A 13,998-nucleotide genomic window follows, 5' to 3' on the forward strand; every position below is an offset into this window, starting at 1 on the left:
TTAACTAATGGTTCATCTATTTTTTTCATTAAACCAGCTTCTAGTTTTATTTATTATTTCAGTGTATTTCAATGTTATTGTTTTTCCTTTCAGTTTTATTAATTTCTCCTTTGATTTTCAGGATTGCTTAATTAGGGATTTTAAGTTTGTTCTTTCTAGTTTTCTTTACTTGCATGAACAATTCATTGATGTGCTCTTTCTGTCTTTTATTGATATACACATTTAGAGATTAATTTTCCCCCTAAGTACTGCTTTGACTATCCCACAAATTTAGGCACGTTGTCTCATTGTTTTCATTCTTGTTAATGAAATTATTGATTGTTTCTATTACTTGTTCTTTGACTCACTGATTATTTAGGATTAGATTATTTAGTTTCCAACTAGCTTTTAATCTGTGCTTCCACAGCCTTTTATTAAACATAATTTTTATTACTTTTTTTTTTTTTTTTGCAATTTGATGCATCTGAAAATGGTGCATTTAATATTTCTGATTTTCTTCATTTGGTTGTAAGATTTCCATGACCCAGTAGATTGTCAGTTTCTGTGAAGGTGCCATATACAGCTAAGAAAAAGGTATACTCCTTTCTATTCCCATTCCATTTTCTCCAGAGAAATGTCATATCTAACTTTTCTAGGATTCTGTTTATCTCCCTGACTTCTTATTCATTTTATGGTTAGGATTATATAACTCTGAGAGGGGAAACTCAAGGCCCTCCTCTGTTGTAGTTTTACTGTCTGTTTCCTCCTGTAATTAATTTTTAACATTTCCTTTAAGAATTTAGATGCTCTGCCATTTAGTGTATATATGTTTAGTATTGATATTACTTCATTATATATGGTTCCTTTTAGCAAGATAAGTTTTCCTGCTTATCCCTTTTAATTTGGTCTGTTTTTGCTTTTGCTTTGCCTGAGATCATGATTGCTACCCTGCCTTTTTTATTTCAGTTTAAACATAATAGGTTCTACTTTAACTTCTTATTTTAATTGTGTATCTCTCTATTTTAAGTATATTTATAGTAAATATATATTGTTGAGTTCTAGTTTCTTTTTTCTTTTTTTGTAAGTAGTATTTTATTTTTTCCAATTACGTGTCAAGATAGTTTTCAACATTCATTTTTTATAAGATTTTGAGTGTCAATTTTTTCTCTCTCCCTCCTTATACTCTCCCCTCCTCAAGACATAGGGCAGTCTGATATAGGTTATACATGTGCAGTAATGTTAAACATATTTCCACATTCATCATGTTGTGAAAGAAGAATCAGAACAAAAAAGGAAAACCACAAGGAAGAAAAAAAAAACAAAAAATAAGTGAAAATAGTATGCTTTGATCTGCATTTGGACTTTAGTTATTTCTCTGGATGTGGATAGCATTTTTCAATCATGTGTCTTTTGGTGGTTTGATTTGTATGGCACTGAATAAGTAAATTCATTTAGGTAGAATTGTCATTTGTTTTATTTTTTTCCACTTAATACTATTTTATTTCTCCCAAGTACATGTAAAGTTAGTTTTCACCATTCACTTTTATAAGATTTTGAGTTCCAATATTTTTTCTCTCTCTCTTTCTTTCCCCTCCACAAGACAGCAAGTAGTCTGATATAGGCTATACATGTACAATCATTAAACATATTTCCATATTAGTCATGTTGCAAAGAAGAATTAGGACCAAAGGGAAAAACCACAAGGAAGAAGAAACAAACAAAAAAATATTATGCTTCAATCTGTATTCAGACTCCATAGTTCTTTCTTTGGATGTGGATATCATTTTCCATCATAGGTCTTTTGGAGTTGTCTTAGATCCTTGCATTGCTGAGAAGAGCCAAGACTATCAAAGTTGGTCATTGCACAATGTTGCTGTTATTGTGTATAACGTTCTCCTGCTTCTGCTCACTTCACTCTGCATTAGTTCATATAAGTCTTTCTAGATTTTTCTGAAATCAGCCTGCTCATCATTTCTCCTGGAACAATAGTATTCCACATCCCTTCAGTTTCTAATTCTTGGCCACCACAAAAAGAGCTGCTATAAATATTTTTGTAGAAGTGGATCCTTTTTCCATTTTTATGATGTCTTTGGGATACAGACCTTGAAGTGGTATTGTTAAGTCAAACGGTATGCACAATTTTATAGCCCTTTGGGCATAGTTCCAAATTACTCTCCAAAATGGTTGGATCAGTTCACAACTCAACCAACAATACATTAGTGTTCCAATTTTTCCACATCTTCTCGATTTTTATCGTTTTCCTGTTTTGTCATGTTAGCCAATTTGATAGGTGTGATGTGGTACCTGAGAGTTGTTCTGATTTGCATTTCTCTAATCAGTAGTGATTTAGAGCATTTCTTCATATGACTATAGATAGCTTTAATTTCTATATCTGAAAACTGCCTGTTCATATCCTTTGATAATTTATAAATTGGGGAATTACTTGTATTCTTATAAATTTGACTTATTTCTCTATATATTTTAGAATTGAGTCCTTTATCAGGGATACTGGCTATAAAAATTGCTTCTTAGCTGTCTGCTTCTCTTCTAATTTTGATTGCATTGGCTTTGTTTGTGCAAAAACTTTTTTAATTTAATGTAATCAGAATTATCCATTTTGCATTTCATAATGTCCACTATCCCTTGTTTGGTCATAAATTCTTCCCCTCTCCATAGGACTGACAGGTAAACTATTCCTTGCTCTCCTGATTTGCTTATTTTTGTGTACCCATTTTGACTTAATCTTGGTATATGGTGTAAGATGTTGGTCTATGTCTATAGTTTCTGTCATAGTATTTTCCAGTTTTCCCAGCAGTTTTTTTCAGATACTGAGTTCTTATCTCAGAATCTGGAACCTTTTGGTTTGTCAAACAGTAGATTACTATTGTCATTGACTCCTACGTCTTGTGTACCTAACCTATTCCACGGATCCACCACTCTATTTCTTAGCCAGTACTAAGTAATTTTAAAGATTGCTGCTTTATAATCCAGTTTTAGATCTAGTATGGCTAGGCCACCTTCCCTTGCATTTCTTTTCATTAATTTCCTTGATATTTTGGACCTTTTGTTCTTCCAGGTGAATTTTGTTATTATTTTTCTAGCTCTATAAAGCAATTTGTTGGTAGTTTGGTATGGCACTGAATAAGTAAATTAATTTAGGTAGAATTATCATTTTTGTTATATTAGCTCGGCTTACCCACAAGCAATTGATACTTTTCCAGTTATTTAGATCTGATTTTATTTGTGTGAAAAGTGTTTTGTAATTGTGTTCACATAGTTCCTGGGTTTGTCTTGGGAGGTAGACTCCCAAATATCTTACATTGTCTACATTATTTTAAATGGAATTTCTCTATCTCTTGCTGTCGGGCTTTGTTAGTAATATATAGAAATGCCAATGAATTTATGTGGGTTAATGTTATGTCCTGCAACTTTGCTAAAGTTGTTTAATATTTCAAGTAGTTTTTTAGATGATTCTCTAAGTATATCATCATATTATCTTTAGAGACTGGTAGCTTTATTTCTTCATTACCTATTTTAATTCTTTCAATTTCTTTTTCTTCTCATTGCTAAAGCTAACATTTGTAGTACATTACTAAATAACAGTGGTGGTAATGGACATCCATCCTTGTTTCACTTCTGATCTTATTGGAAATGCTTCTAACTTATCCCCATTACATATCATGTTTGATTATGGTTTTAGGTAGATGCTACTCATCATTTTAAGGAAAACTCCATTTATTTCTATTCTCTGAAGTGTTTTTAATAGGAATGGGTGCTGTACTTTGTCAAAAGCTTTTTCTGCATCTATTGAGATAATCCTATGATTTCTATTAATTTTGAAATCGCTGTGGTCAGTTATGCTGATAATTTTCCTGATATTGAACCAGCCCTTCGTTCCTGTCATAAATCCCACCTGGTCATAATGTATTATCCTTGTGGTAAGTTGCTGTCACCTCTTTACTAATATTTTATTTAAAATTTTTACATCTATATTCATTAGAGGAATTGGTCTATAATTTTCTTTCTCTGTTTTGACTCTTCCTGGTTTAGGTGTGAAAACTATATTTGTATCATAAAAAGAATTTGGTGCAACTCTTTCTTCGCCTGTTTTTCCAAATAGTTTATAGAGTATTAGAATTAATTGTTCTGTAAATGTTTGGTAGAATTCATTTGTAAATCCATCTAATCCTGGAGATTTTTTTCTTAGGAAGTTCATTGATGGATTGTTCAATTTCTTTTTCTGAAATAGGGTTAAGTATTTTATTTCCTCTAATCTGGGCAATTTTTAGTTTTGTAAATATTCATCCATTTCACTAAGACTGTCATATTTATTGGCATACGGTTGGGCAAAATAGTTCCCTAATTATTGTTTTAATTTCCTCTTCATTGGTGGTGAATTCACCTTTTTCATTTTTAATACTGATAATTTGGTTTTCTTATTTTTTTAATCAAATTAACCAAAGGTTTATCTATTTTTTTTCATAAAACCAGTTCTTAATTTTATTAGTTCAATAGATTTCTTAATTTCAATGTTACTAATCTCCTTTGATTTTCAGAATTTCTACTTTGCTATTTAATTAAGGATTTTTAATTAGTTCTTTTTCTACCTTTTTTGGTTGCATGCCCAGTTCATTGATCTGTTCTTTCTCTATTTTATTCATGTAAGCATTTAGAGATATAAAATTTCCCCTAAGAACTGCTTTGACTGCATCCCATAAGTTTTGATATGTTGTCTCATGATTGTCATTCTCTTGGATGAAGTTATTGATTGTTTCTATGATTTGTTGTTTGACCCACTCATTCTTTAGGATTAGATTATTTAATTTATAGTTAGTTTTTAGTCTGCCTTTCCATGGCTCTTTATTACATGTAATTTTTATTTCATCATGATCTTAGAATTTAATTTAATATTTAATTTAAATTAAAATTTAATTTAATTTAAAATTAATTTAACATTTCTGCCTTTCTGCATTGGATTGAGGCTTTTATGCCCTGGTACATGGTCAGTTATTGTGTAGGTGCCCTGCATGTACCTCTCATAAAAGGTATATTCCTTTCTATCCCCATTTAATTTTCTTCAGATGTCTACCATATGTAACTTTTCCAAGATTCTATTCAGCTCCTTAACTTCTTTGTTGTTTAGTTTGTGGTTTAATTTATCTAGTTCTGAGATGGGGAGGTTGAGGTCCTACTAGTATAATTTTGCTGTCTATTTCTTCTTGTAACTCCCTTAACTTCTCCTTTAAAAATCTGGATGGTATACCACTTGGTGCATATATGTTTAGTTATGATATTACTTCATTGTCTATGGTACCTTTTAGCAGGATGTAGTTTCCTTATCTCTTTTAATTAGATCCATTTTTTTCTTTTCTTTTCTTTTCTTTTTTTTTTTTTGTGCTTTTTGGTGAGGCAGTTGGGGTTAAGTGACTTGCCCAGGGTCACACAGCTAGTAAGTGTCAAGTGTCTGAAGCAGGATTTGAACTCAGGTCCTCCTGATTTTAAGGTTGGAGCTCTACCCACTGCGCCACCTAGCTGTCCTTATTAGATCCATTTTTGCTTTTGCTTTGCCTGAGATCAGAATTGCTACCTCTACTTTTTTTTACTTCAGCTGAAGCATAATGTATTCTGCTCCAGCCTTTTACCTTTAATCTGTATGTATCTCTCTGCTTCAGATGTTTTCTTGTAAACAACATATTGTAGGATTATCGTTTTTAATCCATTCTGCTATCTGCTTTTTTTATGGGAGAGTTCATTCCATTTACTTTAACAGTTATTATTACTGTCTTTCTCCTCATCCTCTTTCCCCCCATTTATGTTTTTCTCTCTCCTTTCTTCCTTTCCTTCCTCCCTTTCCTTTGCTTCTTATCACCACCTCCCTGAATCTACCCTCCTTTCTATCAGTTCCCTTCCCTTTTCTTTTCCCTTTCCCCTAGTACTTCTTCCCTCTCTTTTATCTACCCCCTCCTTTTTCTTTCCCCTTTCCCCTCCTACTTCCTGTAGGAGAAGATAGATTTCTGCACCCAGGGGCAGTTAGGTGGTACAGTGGATAGAGCACTGGCCCTGGAGTCAGGACGACCTGAGTTCAAATCCAGCCTCAAACACTTGACACTTACTAGCTGTGTGACCCTGGGCAAGTCACTTTTAACCCCATTGTCCAGCAAAAAAAAAAAAAAAAAAAAAAAGATTTCTGTACCCAATTGAGTATGTATGTTATTCCCTCTTAGAGCCTAATCCCATCAGAATAGGGTTCCAACAAGGCTTGCCTCCCTCCCATTTTTCCCTCTACTTCGATCTTTACACCATTTCATGTCACGTAATTTACCTTTTTCTGCCTCTTCCTTTCCTCTTCTTCCAGTATAATCTTTTTTTTTAACCCTTTAATTATTATTATTTTTTTTTTGCCTTTTTGAACTCGGGTCCTCCTGACTCCAAGGCTGGAGCTCTATCTGCTGCACCACCTAGCTGTCCCTTTAATTTTTTTATCATCACATCAATGTCAGCTTATACCCACCATCTATGTCTGCCCCTTCTCAATGTCATAATAAAGATACAGTTTTCAAGAGTTAGAAGTATCATCCCCCCCATGTAGGGTTGTAAACAGTTAAACCTTACTAAATAACTTTTTTTTCCCTTTCCTGTTTACCTTTTTATGCTTGAGTCTTATATTTGAAGATCAGATTTTCTGTTCAGCTCTGCATTTTTCATCAGGAAAATTTGGAAGTCTTCTATTTCATTGAATGTCCATCTCCTGCCCTGAAACATTAGGTTCAGTTTTGCTGAGTAGTTAATTCTTGTTTGCAGTCCAAGGTCATTTGCCTTCTGGAATATCATATTCCAGATCCTCTGATCCTTCAATGTAAAAACTGCTAGGTCCTGCAAAATCCTGACTGTGGTTTCATGATATTTAGATGGTTTCTTTCTGGCTGCTTGCATATTTTCTCCTTGACGTGATAATTCTGGAATTTGGAGACGATATTTCTTGGAATTTTTATTGTGGGATCTCCTTCAGGAGGTGTTCGGTGGATTCTTTCAATGATTATTTTACCTTCTGGTTCTGGGACCTCAGGACAGGTTTTTTTTTTTGATAATTTTTTTTTTTTAAGTTTTTTTAAGTTTTTTCTTTTTAAGGCGCCACCTAGCTGCCCCAATGATTTCTTGAAAGATGTTGTCCAGGGTTTTTTTCTGATCATGGCTGTCAGGGCAGACCAATAATTCTTAAATTATCTCTCCTGGATCTATTTTCCATGTCAGTTGTTTTTCCAATGAGGTATTTTACATTTTCTTCTATTTTTCCAGATTTTGTTTGACTGATTCTTGATGTCCCATAAAGTCATTAGTTTCCACTTGCCCAATTTTTAATTTTTAACAAATTACTTTCTTCAGGTTAGCTTTTGTACCTCCTTTTCCATTTGGCCAATTGTACTTTTCAATGAGTTCCTTTCTTTAGTGCATCTTTGTATTTCCTTTTCCATTTGGCCAGTTCTACTTTTTTTGGAGTTGTTTTCTTTAGTGGATTTTTTTTTTCCCAAATTGGCCAATTGTATTTTTGTTTTTGTTTTCAGCCAGAGACAAGGTTTATTAAAGATCTGCCATATTGGCCAGACTCTTAAGGAATCTGAACATTTGTGAGCTATTGCCTAGGTTCTTAAGGAATCTGAGCAGTGGTTAGATTTTGAGAATCTTAGCTGCCAATTGTATATTTTAAGGAATTGTTTTCTGTAGTCAATTTTCATCCTTATTTTTCCAAGCTGTTGACTCTCTCATACCTTTCATTTCTTTTCCCAGTTTTTCTTCTGCCTCTCTTATTTGACTTTTAAAATCCTTCTTGAGTTGTTCCAAGAAGGCTTTTTGGGTTTGAGATCAATTCATATTCTCTTTTGACGTTTTGAATGTATGTTTATTGAAAATGTCCTCTTTTGAGGGTTTTTTTTTTAATTTTCATGTCTCCATGCAAAGAATGTATAGTAAGTGTTCATTTTTGCTTTTTGCTAATCTTGTTTGCCTATTTCCTGGCTTTCTGAGGTACAGGGGGCACTGTCCCAAGGTTTTTATTCTGGGGGCCATGGGCTTTGCGTACTGAGGCCTCAGGTGCTGTCAACTGGAGGCTGTAGGGGTCTGTCAGCTTACTTAGTGCTGAGCTGGGGTCCTAGTGCTGGTATTTCATGTGTGCTGCTGTTCATCATTTCTTATAGCACAATAGTATTCCACTACCTTCATATACCACAACTTGTTCATCCATTCCCCAATTGATGGGCATCCCCTCAATTTGCAGATTGCTATTTTTATTACATCAGTTCATTCTACCCATCAATAATTGATATTTGTGCAATTGTTTAGATCTGATTTTGTGTGAAAAGTGTTTTGTAGTTATGTTCATATAGTTACTGGGTTTGTCTTAGCAGGTAGACTCCCAAATATTTTATATTGTCTACAGTTATTTTAAATGGAATTTTTTTTCTATCTCTTGCTTGTGGGCTTTCTTGGTAATAAATAAAAACGCTAATGATTTATGTGGCTTTATTTGTGAGTGAGTTTCAAGCATTGCCAGCCCCTTTCCCCACCATTTTCCCTTTCAGTATAAAACGTCTTCCTTGTGTACCTCTTTTGTTTGAATTAGTTCTCTCCATTCTTCCTCAACCTTTCCTATATCTCCCAGGGCATCCCTCTTTTTCACCTATCCAATTTTTTTTACATCATGCCATCATAATTGACTCATCTTCTTTTACTGAAAGATATTGAGTTTAACCTTATTGAGTCTCTTATGATCGTTTTCATCTTTACCTTTTTATGTTTCTCTTGAGTTTTGTATTTGAAAGTCAGATTTTCTATTCACCTCTGATTTTTTCATTAGAAATGCCTGGAAATCCTCTTATTTCATTAAATTTCCATTTTCCCCCTGAAAATTGTTTTGCTAGCTAGGTTATTCTTTTTGTATCCCAGCTCTTTTTGCCTACCAGATTATTATTCTAAACTTTTTGTTCCTTTAACATGGTAGTTGCTAAATCTTATGTGATCCCGAACTTGTGGCTCCACAGTATTTGAATGGTTTATTTCTGGTTGCTTGAAGTATTTTTTCTTTGACCTTGGAACTCTGGAATTTGGCTCTAATATTCTTGGGAATTTTTACTTTGGGATCTCTTTGGATTCTTTCTATTTGTTTTCCTTTATGGGGCAGTTTTCCTTGATAATTTCTTGGCTTTCAAGTAGTCCAATAATTCTTAAATTATCTTTTCTGGATCTGTTTTTCAGGTCAGTTATTTTTCCAGTGAGATATTTCACATTTTTTCATTCTTTTGACTTTGTTTTATTGTTTCTTGTCATCTCATGGAGTCACTCTGATTTTTTTAAGGAATGATTCTCTTCAGTAAGCTTTTGTGCTTTTCCCATTTGACAGTCTCTTTTTTAAGGTGTTACTTTCTTCGGTGTTTTTTTTTGTGCCTCTTTTACCACACTGTAAATTATATTTTCATAATTTTCTTTCCTTGCTTTTATTTATTTACCTAATTTCTTCTCTGTTACTCTTGTTTGATTTTGAAAATAATTTTTTAGTTCTTTGAGGAATTCTTGTTGGGCTTGTATCCCATTCACATTTGATCTTCAAAGACCATCCCTAGACCAAACCCACTTTCTTCTACAACCTTTTGCCTCCTAACTAACTCTCTTAGGTAACTGCTCTACCTGCTCTTGTCTACTCTGAGATGGATTTCTTAAAGTTTTCTGGGGCGTGCCACCACCACCTGCCACAGGGCTGTACCTCAAAAAAGGGCTTTGAACAGTTTTATCTCTTGCCTTTTCATTAAATATCTTTTCAATAATTGGTTAGAGTTATTGCTCAAATAATATTTATATCCCCTATTATTCTTTGTCTCAGTGAGTTTGAATCCCTGGCTGCTGAAGTGTAAACCCTGTATCCCCTCCCCAGCCATTCCCATCCCCTTCAACCTTGTCCCTCCAAATGTCCAAGTTCTTTCCACCCTTTCTTCTGTGCTCTGTAGAATACCCACTCCATATTTAAGAAGGTGCTTGCTATTTCCAGTGCCTACCACTTCTTTTTTGAAAGTGTACATGATATAAGGATGTGAAGCTTTTTTATATAATCTGTGAGTCCTTTATCTCTGTCATTTCTTTTTCCTGAACCATGCTTTTCCATGTATTTATTCACATCCTCACTTTTCCCACCTTCAATTGAAGTAACCAAATATCAGGGCCTAATCACATTTTTCTAAAGAATTTCTCTTCACATTCCTTTAGTTATATAATTTATTCATTATAAGATGCTCATGGCATCTTCTATTAAAATTCACATTGTGTGCACATTCACACATACTCATGTGTGAAGGGCAAGTGAAAAAAATGAGTTCCATTGCCCATGCATAGCTAAGCAAAGGCAGAATATATAAAAGGTGGCTGTTGATGATGGGCATGGGGACAATGGAAAGTGGGAATGTCCCTGAAACTATATAAAGAAATTAGTTGCTCAAGCAGTCTGGACCATTCACATTCCCTTTCTGAACTGAGCACTGAATCTATTCAGTTTTTGTTAATATGTAAAAGTCTAGTCTAATCATATTGTTAAATTAACTTCATTGATAACCTATAACCTTTTTCATCTTTGACAATTAATATTAGTTTTTTTACTTTACTCAAGCTTTTTTTCCTCCCTTATGCTAATTGCTCTCTTATAATTAGCCAGAACCAATGGCTAAAATCTAATACTAAACAATCAAATCCTGTCTTACATTTTAAGTACACCATTACTCTACCATGTCTTTATGTCTCTCTCTAGCTTTCTTTTGTAAAGATCATTACATAGTTGTACAAACAAGATTTCAATCTGTTCGGTAGATTTTACATCAAATATTTTTACTGGCACCAAAATGAATAGGAAAATATTAATAATAGGTCAAATTAAAATTAAATAATAGCTTCTGTGTTTGCTTTTCTATTACTCTACCCTCTTTCGTCCTTCTCTATATTTTTAGAAGAAACATCCAAAAATTTGTATCACCATAGAATTTATCCCTCTTCCCATTTTTTAAACTTTTTTTAACCTATCCTTTGCAATAATCTAGGCTGACAGTGTGCAGAAAAAGGGTTAAATTAAAGGAGTGACTAGTTCACCTCCACCCAAGCTGACTCCACAATCTTCTCTGTTCTTTCTTCTTTGTTTCTCTCAGCTGATTCTTAAGGTGGAGGAAGCCCCAGAGTTGAAGCAATACCAAAGTTATTGTTTGGTTTGACTAAGAATTTAAAAAATAATAGGAGAGCAGCAATAGGTAATTTTAGTTTGCTATGAGTTACTCTTGGAGGAAGTCCATGTTAGTAAATGAAGTCAAAGAAGCTTGCGTTATAAACCTTCTAATCCTTCCCAATCCCCCATTTTAGAGTGGTAACAATATAAAGGAAGAAAAATGTTGCAATCATGTACAGAAATGGGCAGTGTGCCATGTTGTTGAGCTGAGTCAGTTCTACCTTATTTTTTTAAGTAGTATGTTTTTCTTAATTATAAGAATAGCATTTCTTATTGTCTGGTTTTTTTTTTCTTTAAAGGGCTTACCTGTTGCTTTAGATAAGCATATCCTTGGGTTTGATACAGGAGGTAAGTGCTATTTTTTAAAGAGCTTGTCCTAACTAGTCAAGTATAAATTTGTATGACCCTCAGTTTTCTTATCTGTAAAATGAGGGGGTTGGACTACTCTGTGGTCCACCTCTAGAGTCACAATCCTATAAGTAGTCTGATTTTGTAAAGTGATTTCATATTATCCACTGACATAAATAAACCATTCTGTTTCTTTGTAAGCATATAGAATATTGACATAAAATTAGTCTTCAAATTTTAATGCATGTCTGATAACTTTTAAAAACGTTGATTGAAATTATGTTCAGAGATGATTTAGGAGGTTGTAATTTTAAACATAATTTACTTATGTATATGTCAATGCAATATTTTCTCTCATGATAAAATAGATGCTGTTCTTAATGAAGCTGCCCAAATTCTTCGATTGCTACATATAGAAGAACTCAGAGAACTACAAACAAAAATTAATGAAGCCATAGTAGCTGTTCAAGCAATTATCGCTGATCCAAAGACAGACCACAGATTGGGAAAAGTTGGAAGATAAAAAAATTTAGGATTACAGCCTCTCATCTACTTAGGACACCTAGGAACTCTGGCATAACTGTGGCAATATATTTTCAGTCAAATGTGACTGGGGAGGGAAAATAACAGAAAATTTTGAATTCTTACTATTGTGTTTTCTGTTTAATAAAGATCAAAAAAATGGACATGTTCTGATTTGATTATATATTTGAGACTGCATTGAATTTAAAATTATATTATTTATTATGATTCTTGAGTTTGTCATAAACAACACTGTCTCACTGATAGTAAAACTTAAATGTTTTTATTAAAGTAATCCAGAACCTTTGAATAGAAATATATCTTATAAGTATACATGAATGTAATTCTTTCTAGTATGGGTATATAGGCACTTAAGAACTATAAAATACAAACTGAATTATTCTAGCACCTTCTAATATAAATACTAAAAGAAATTCACTGGTGGTGAGGTAAAAAGACAACATTTAGAACTTCAAAAATCTTTATTACATTGGTTTTTCCCATTAATGTTACTTACATAGCCTCTTCAAGGCTTGTGATTGACATTTGTGATCTTTAGGACTATATTTTCTTCTTTAAATACATATTTTAGTTAAAATACTCTTTTAGCCAAGAAGAACCTATAACTAAAATTGATCTAAATTTAAATTTCTTTTCTTTAAATTCTTTAAATTTCAAATTTAACTGATTTTTCTTTAAGGAATTTTACCTTAAAAGTAATTCTATTCATAGCACTTAATGGAGTTTATTTTTTCCTTATCAATATCAATTATTTTTTTTTTTGTTTTTAGAAAATACAGTAGTAAAGATTGAGGTATAAAACTTTCCCAGAATACACTTACTAATCTTTGCCCTCTAAAAGGTCATTTTGTGGCATATCCAGAAACTGGCAGTAGCCTTCATTTATTCTGTTTTTTTCATTTTCTTCACTTTCCAAAACTGTTGGTAGGAAATAGTCTTCAGAGTTAAAATTCTGTTATTTAGAATTCATTACTTTGTTCCTGTAGGGAGAAGGAAGAGGGAAGGGGAAAAAGTTATTTTCTTACTCTTGTTTTTATCAGGGATTTAAAGGGAGAAATACAGGGAAGCTGACCCCTTTTCATGTAGTGTGCCAAGAAGGAAGATTCAGTGACTATTAATAAGTAATTGCATAGCTACAAATTTTCATGGCAGTGGGACTTGTAATCATGTGTACTATTATGGTTACCAGTGGCTCTCACATTGGTGGGGTGATGGGACTCCAGGAGCAAACAGCATATCTAGCAAGAAAGTTAGCTCCTATGCATCATCTTTGATAAAATCTCTGTTTTACAAAATGAGACCTTGATGCTCACCTCTAGATTGTTCATTTGCCTTTAGGACAGTAAGGGTAAATTGCAGTTATTCCATAAAGATGTGATCTTTGTTCTGGAAGATACTCATCAGTAAACTGGCCATTATCTTTATTTACTGCTATAACCCCATCCCTAGGAACAGAAAGGATAAATAAACAGGTCTTTTTATGTATAAAAAGTTCATTTTAGCTCATGGCACGGAAGAGATTGGTTTGGCAAAGGGTTGGTTTAAATAGCAAGGTAGTTTTGATCCTTATAAAGATGTTTTAGTTAATTCAAACCAATCTCGTGATTTTTTTTTTTGGCTGACTCCAGATTTTTCTTGGACTTACACATGTGCGTGCATACACACACAAACTTTTATTTACAAACTAAAGCAAAAAGAATTATATAAACTACAAATCTATACCCTGTATGTCAGTCTCATGCTTTTAAAGAAAGAGTAAACAAAATTTGAGATAATTATCCAAAGAAAATATTAATACTCTTTACTTAAAAATATTAGACTTCTCTTGGCTTTGTACCAGGGCAGCGATACAACATAAATTCCCCCAAATTGCTATT

General features: G+C 33.2%; 2 protein-coding genes across 3 annotated transcripts in view; one reads left to right on the forward strand and one right to left on the reverse strand.

Annotated features, from left to right (window-relative positions):
* Positions 1–12,264, forward strand: part of RTRAF (RNA transcription, translation and transport factor) — a 45,941-nt gene extending 33,677 nt beyond the window's left edge. Inside the window, exons 7-8 of the mRNA XM_027841640.1 lie at positions 11,530–11,578; positions 11,947–12,264. Coding sequence (XP_027697441.1) covers positions 11,530–11,578; positions 11,947–12,101 — 204 coding nt within the window. The 3' untranslated portion in view covers positions 12,102–12,264. The remainder of the gene's footprint in view (positions 1–11,529; positions 11,579–11,946) is intronic.
* An 80-nt stretch (positions 12,265–12,344) lies between these two features.
* Positions 12,345–13,998, reverse strand: part of NID2 (nidogen 2) — a 133,474-nt gene continuing 131,820 nt past the window's right edge. For both annotated transcript variants that reach the window (XM_027841629.1, XM_027841621.1), the window contains exons 19-20: positions 13,435–13,566; positions 12,345–13,101 (exon numbers count right to left, since the gene is read on the reverse strand). In XM_027841629.1, the coding sequence (XP_027697430.1) occupies positions 13,446–13,566 (121 nt within the window). In that variant the 3' untranslated portion in view covers positions 12,345–13,101; positions 13,435–13,445. The remainder of the gene's footprint in view (positions 13,102–13,434; positions 13,567–13,998) is intronic.

This window comes from Vombatus ursinus, unplaced genomic scaffold (genome assembly GCF_900497805.2).
Source record: "Vombatus ursinus unplaced genomic scaffold, bare-nosed wombat genome assembly UNPS02004746.1, whole genome shotgun sequence".
NCBI classification, from domain to species: domain Eukaryota; kingdom Metazoa; phylum Chordata; class Mammalia; order Diprotodontia; family Vombatidae; genus Vombatus; species Vombatus ursinus.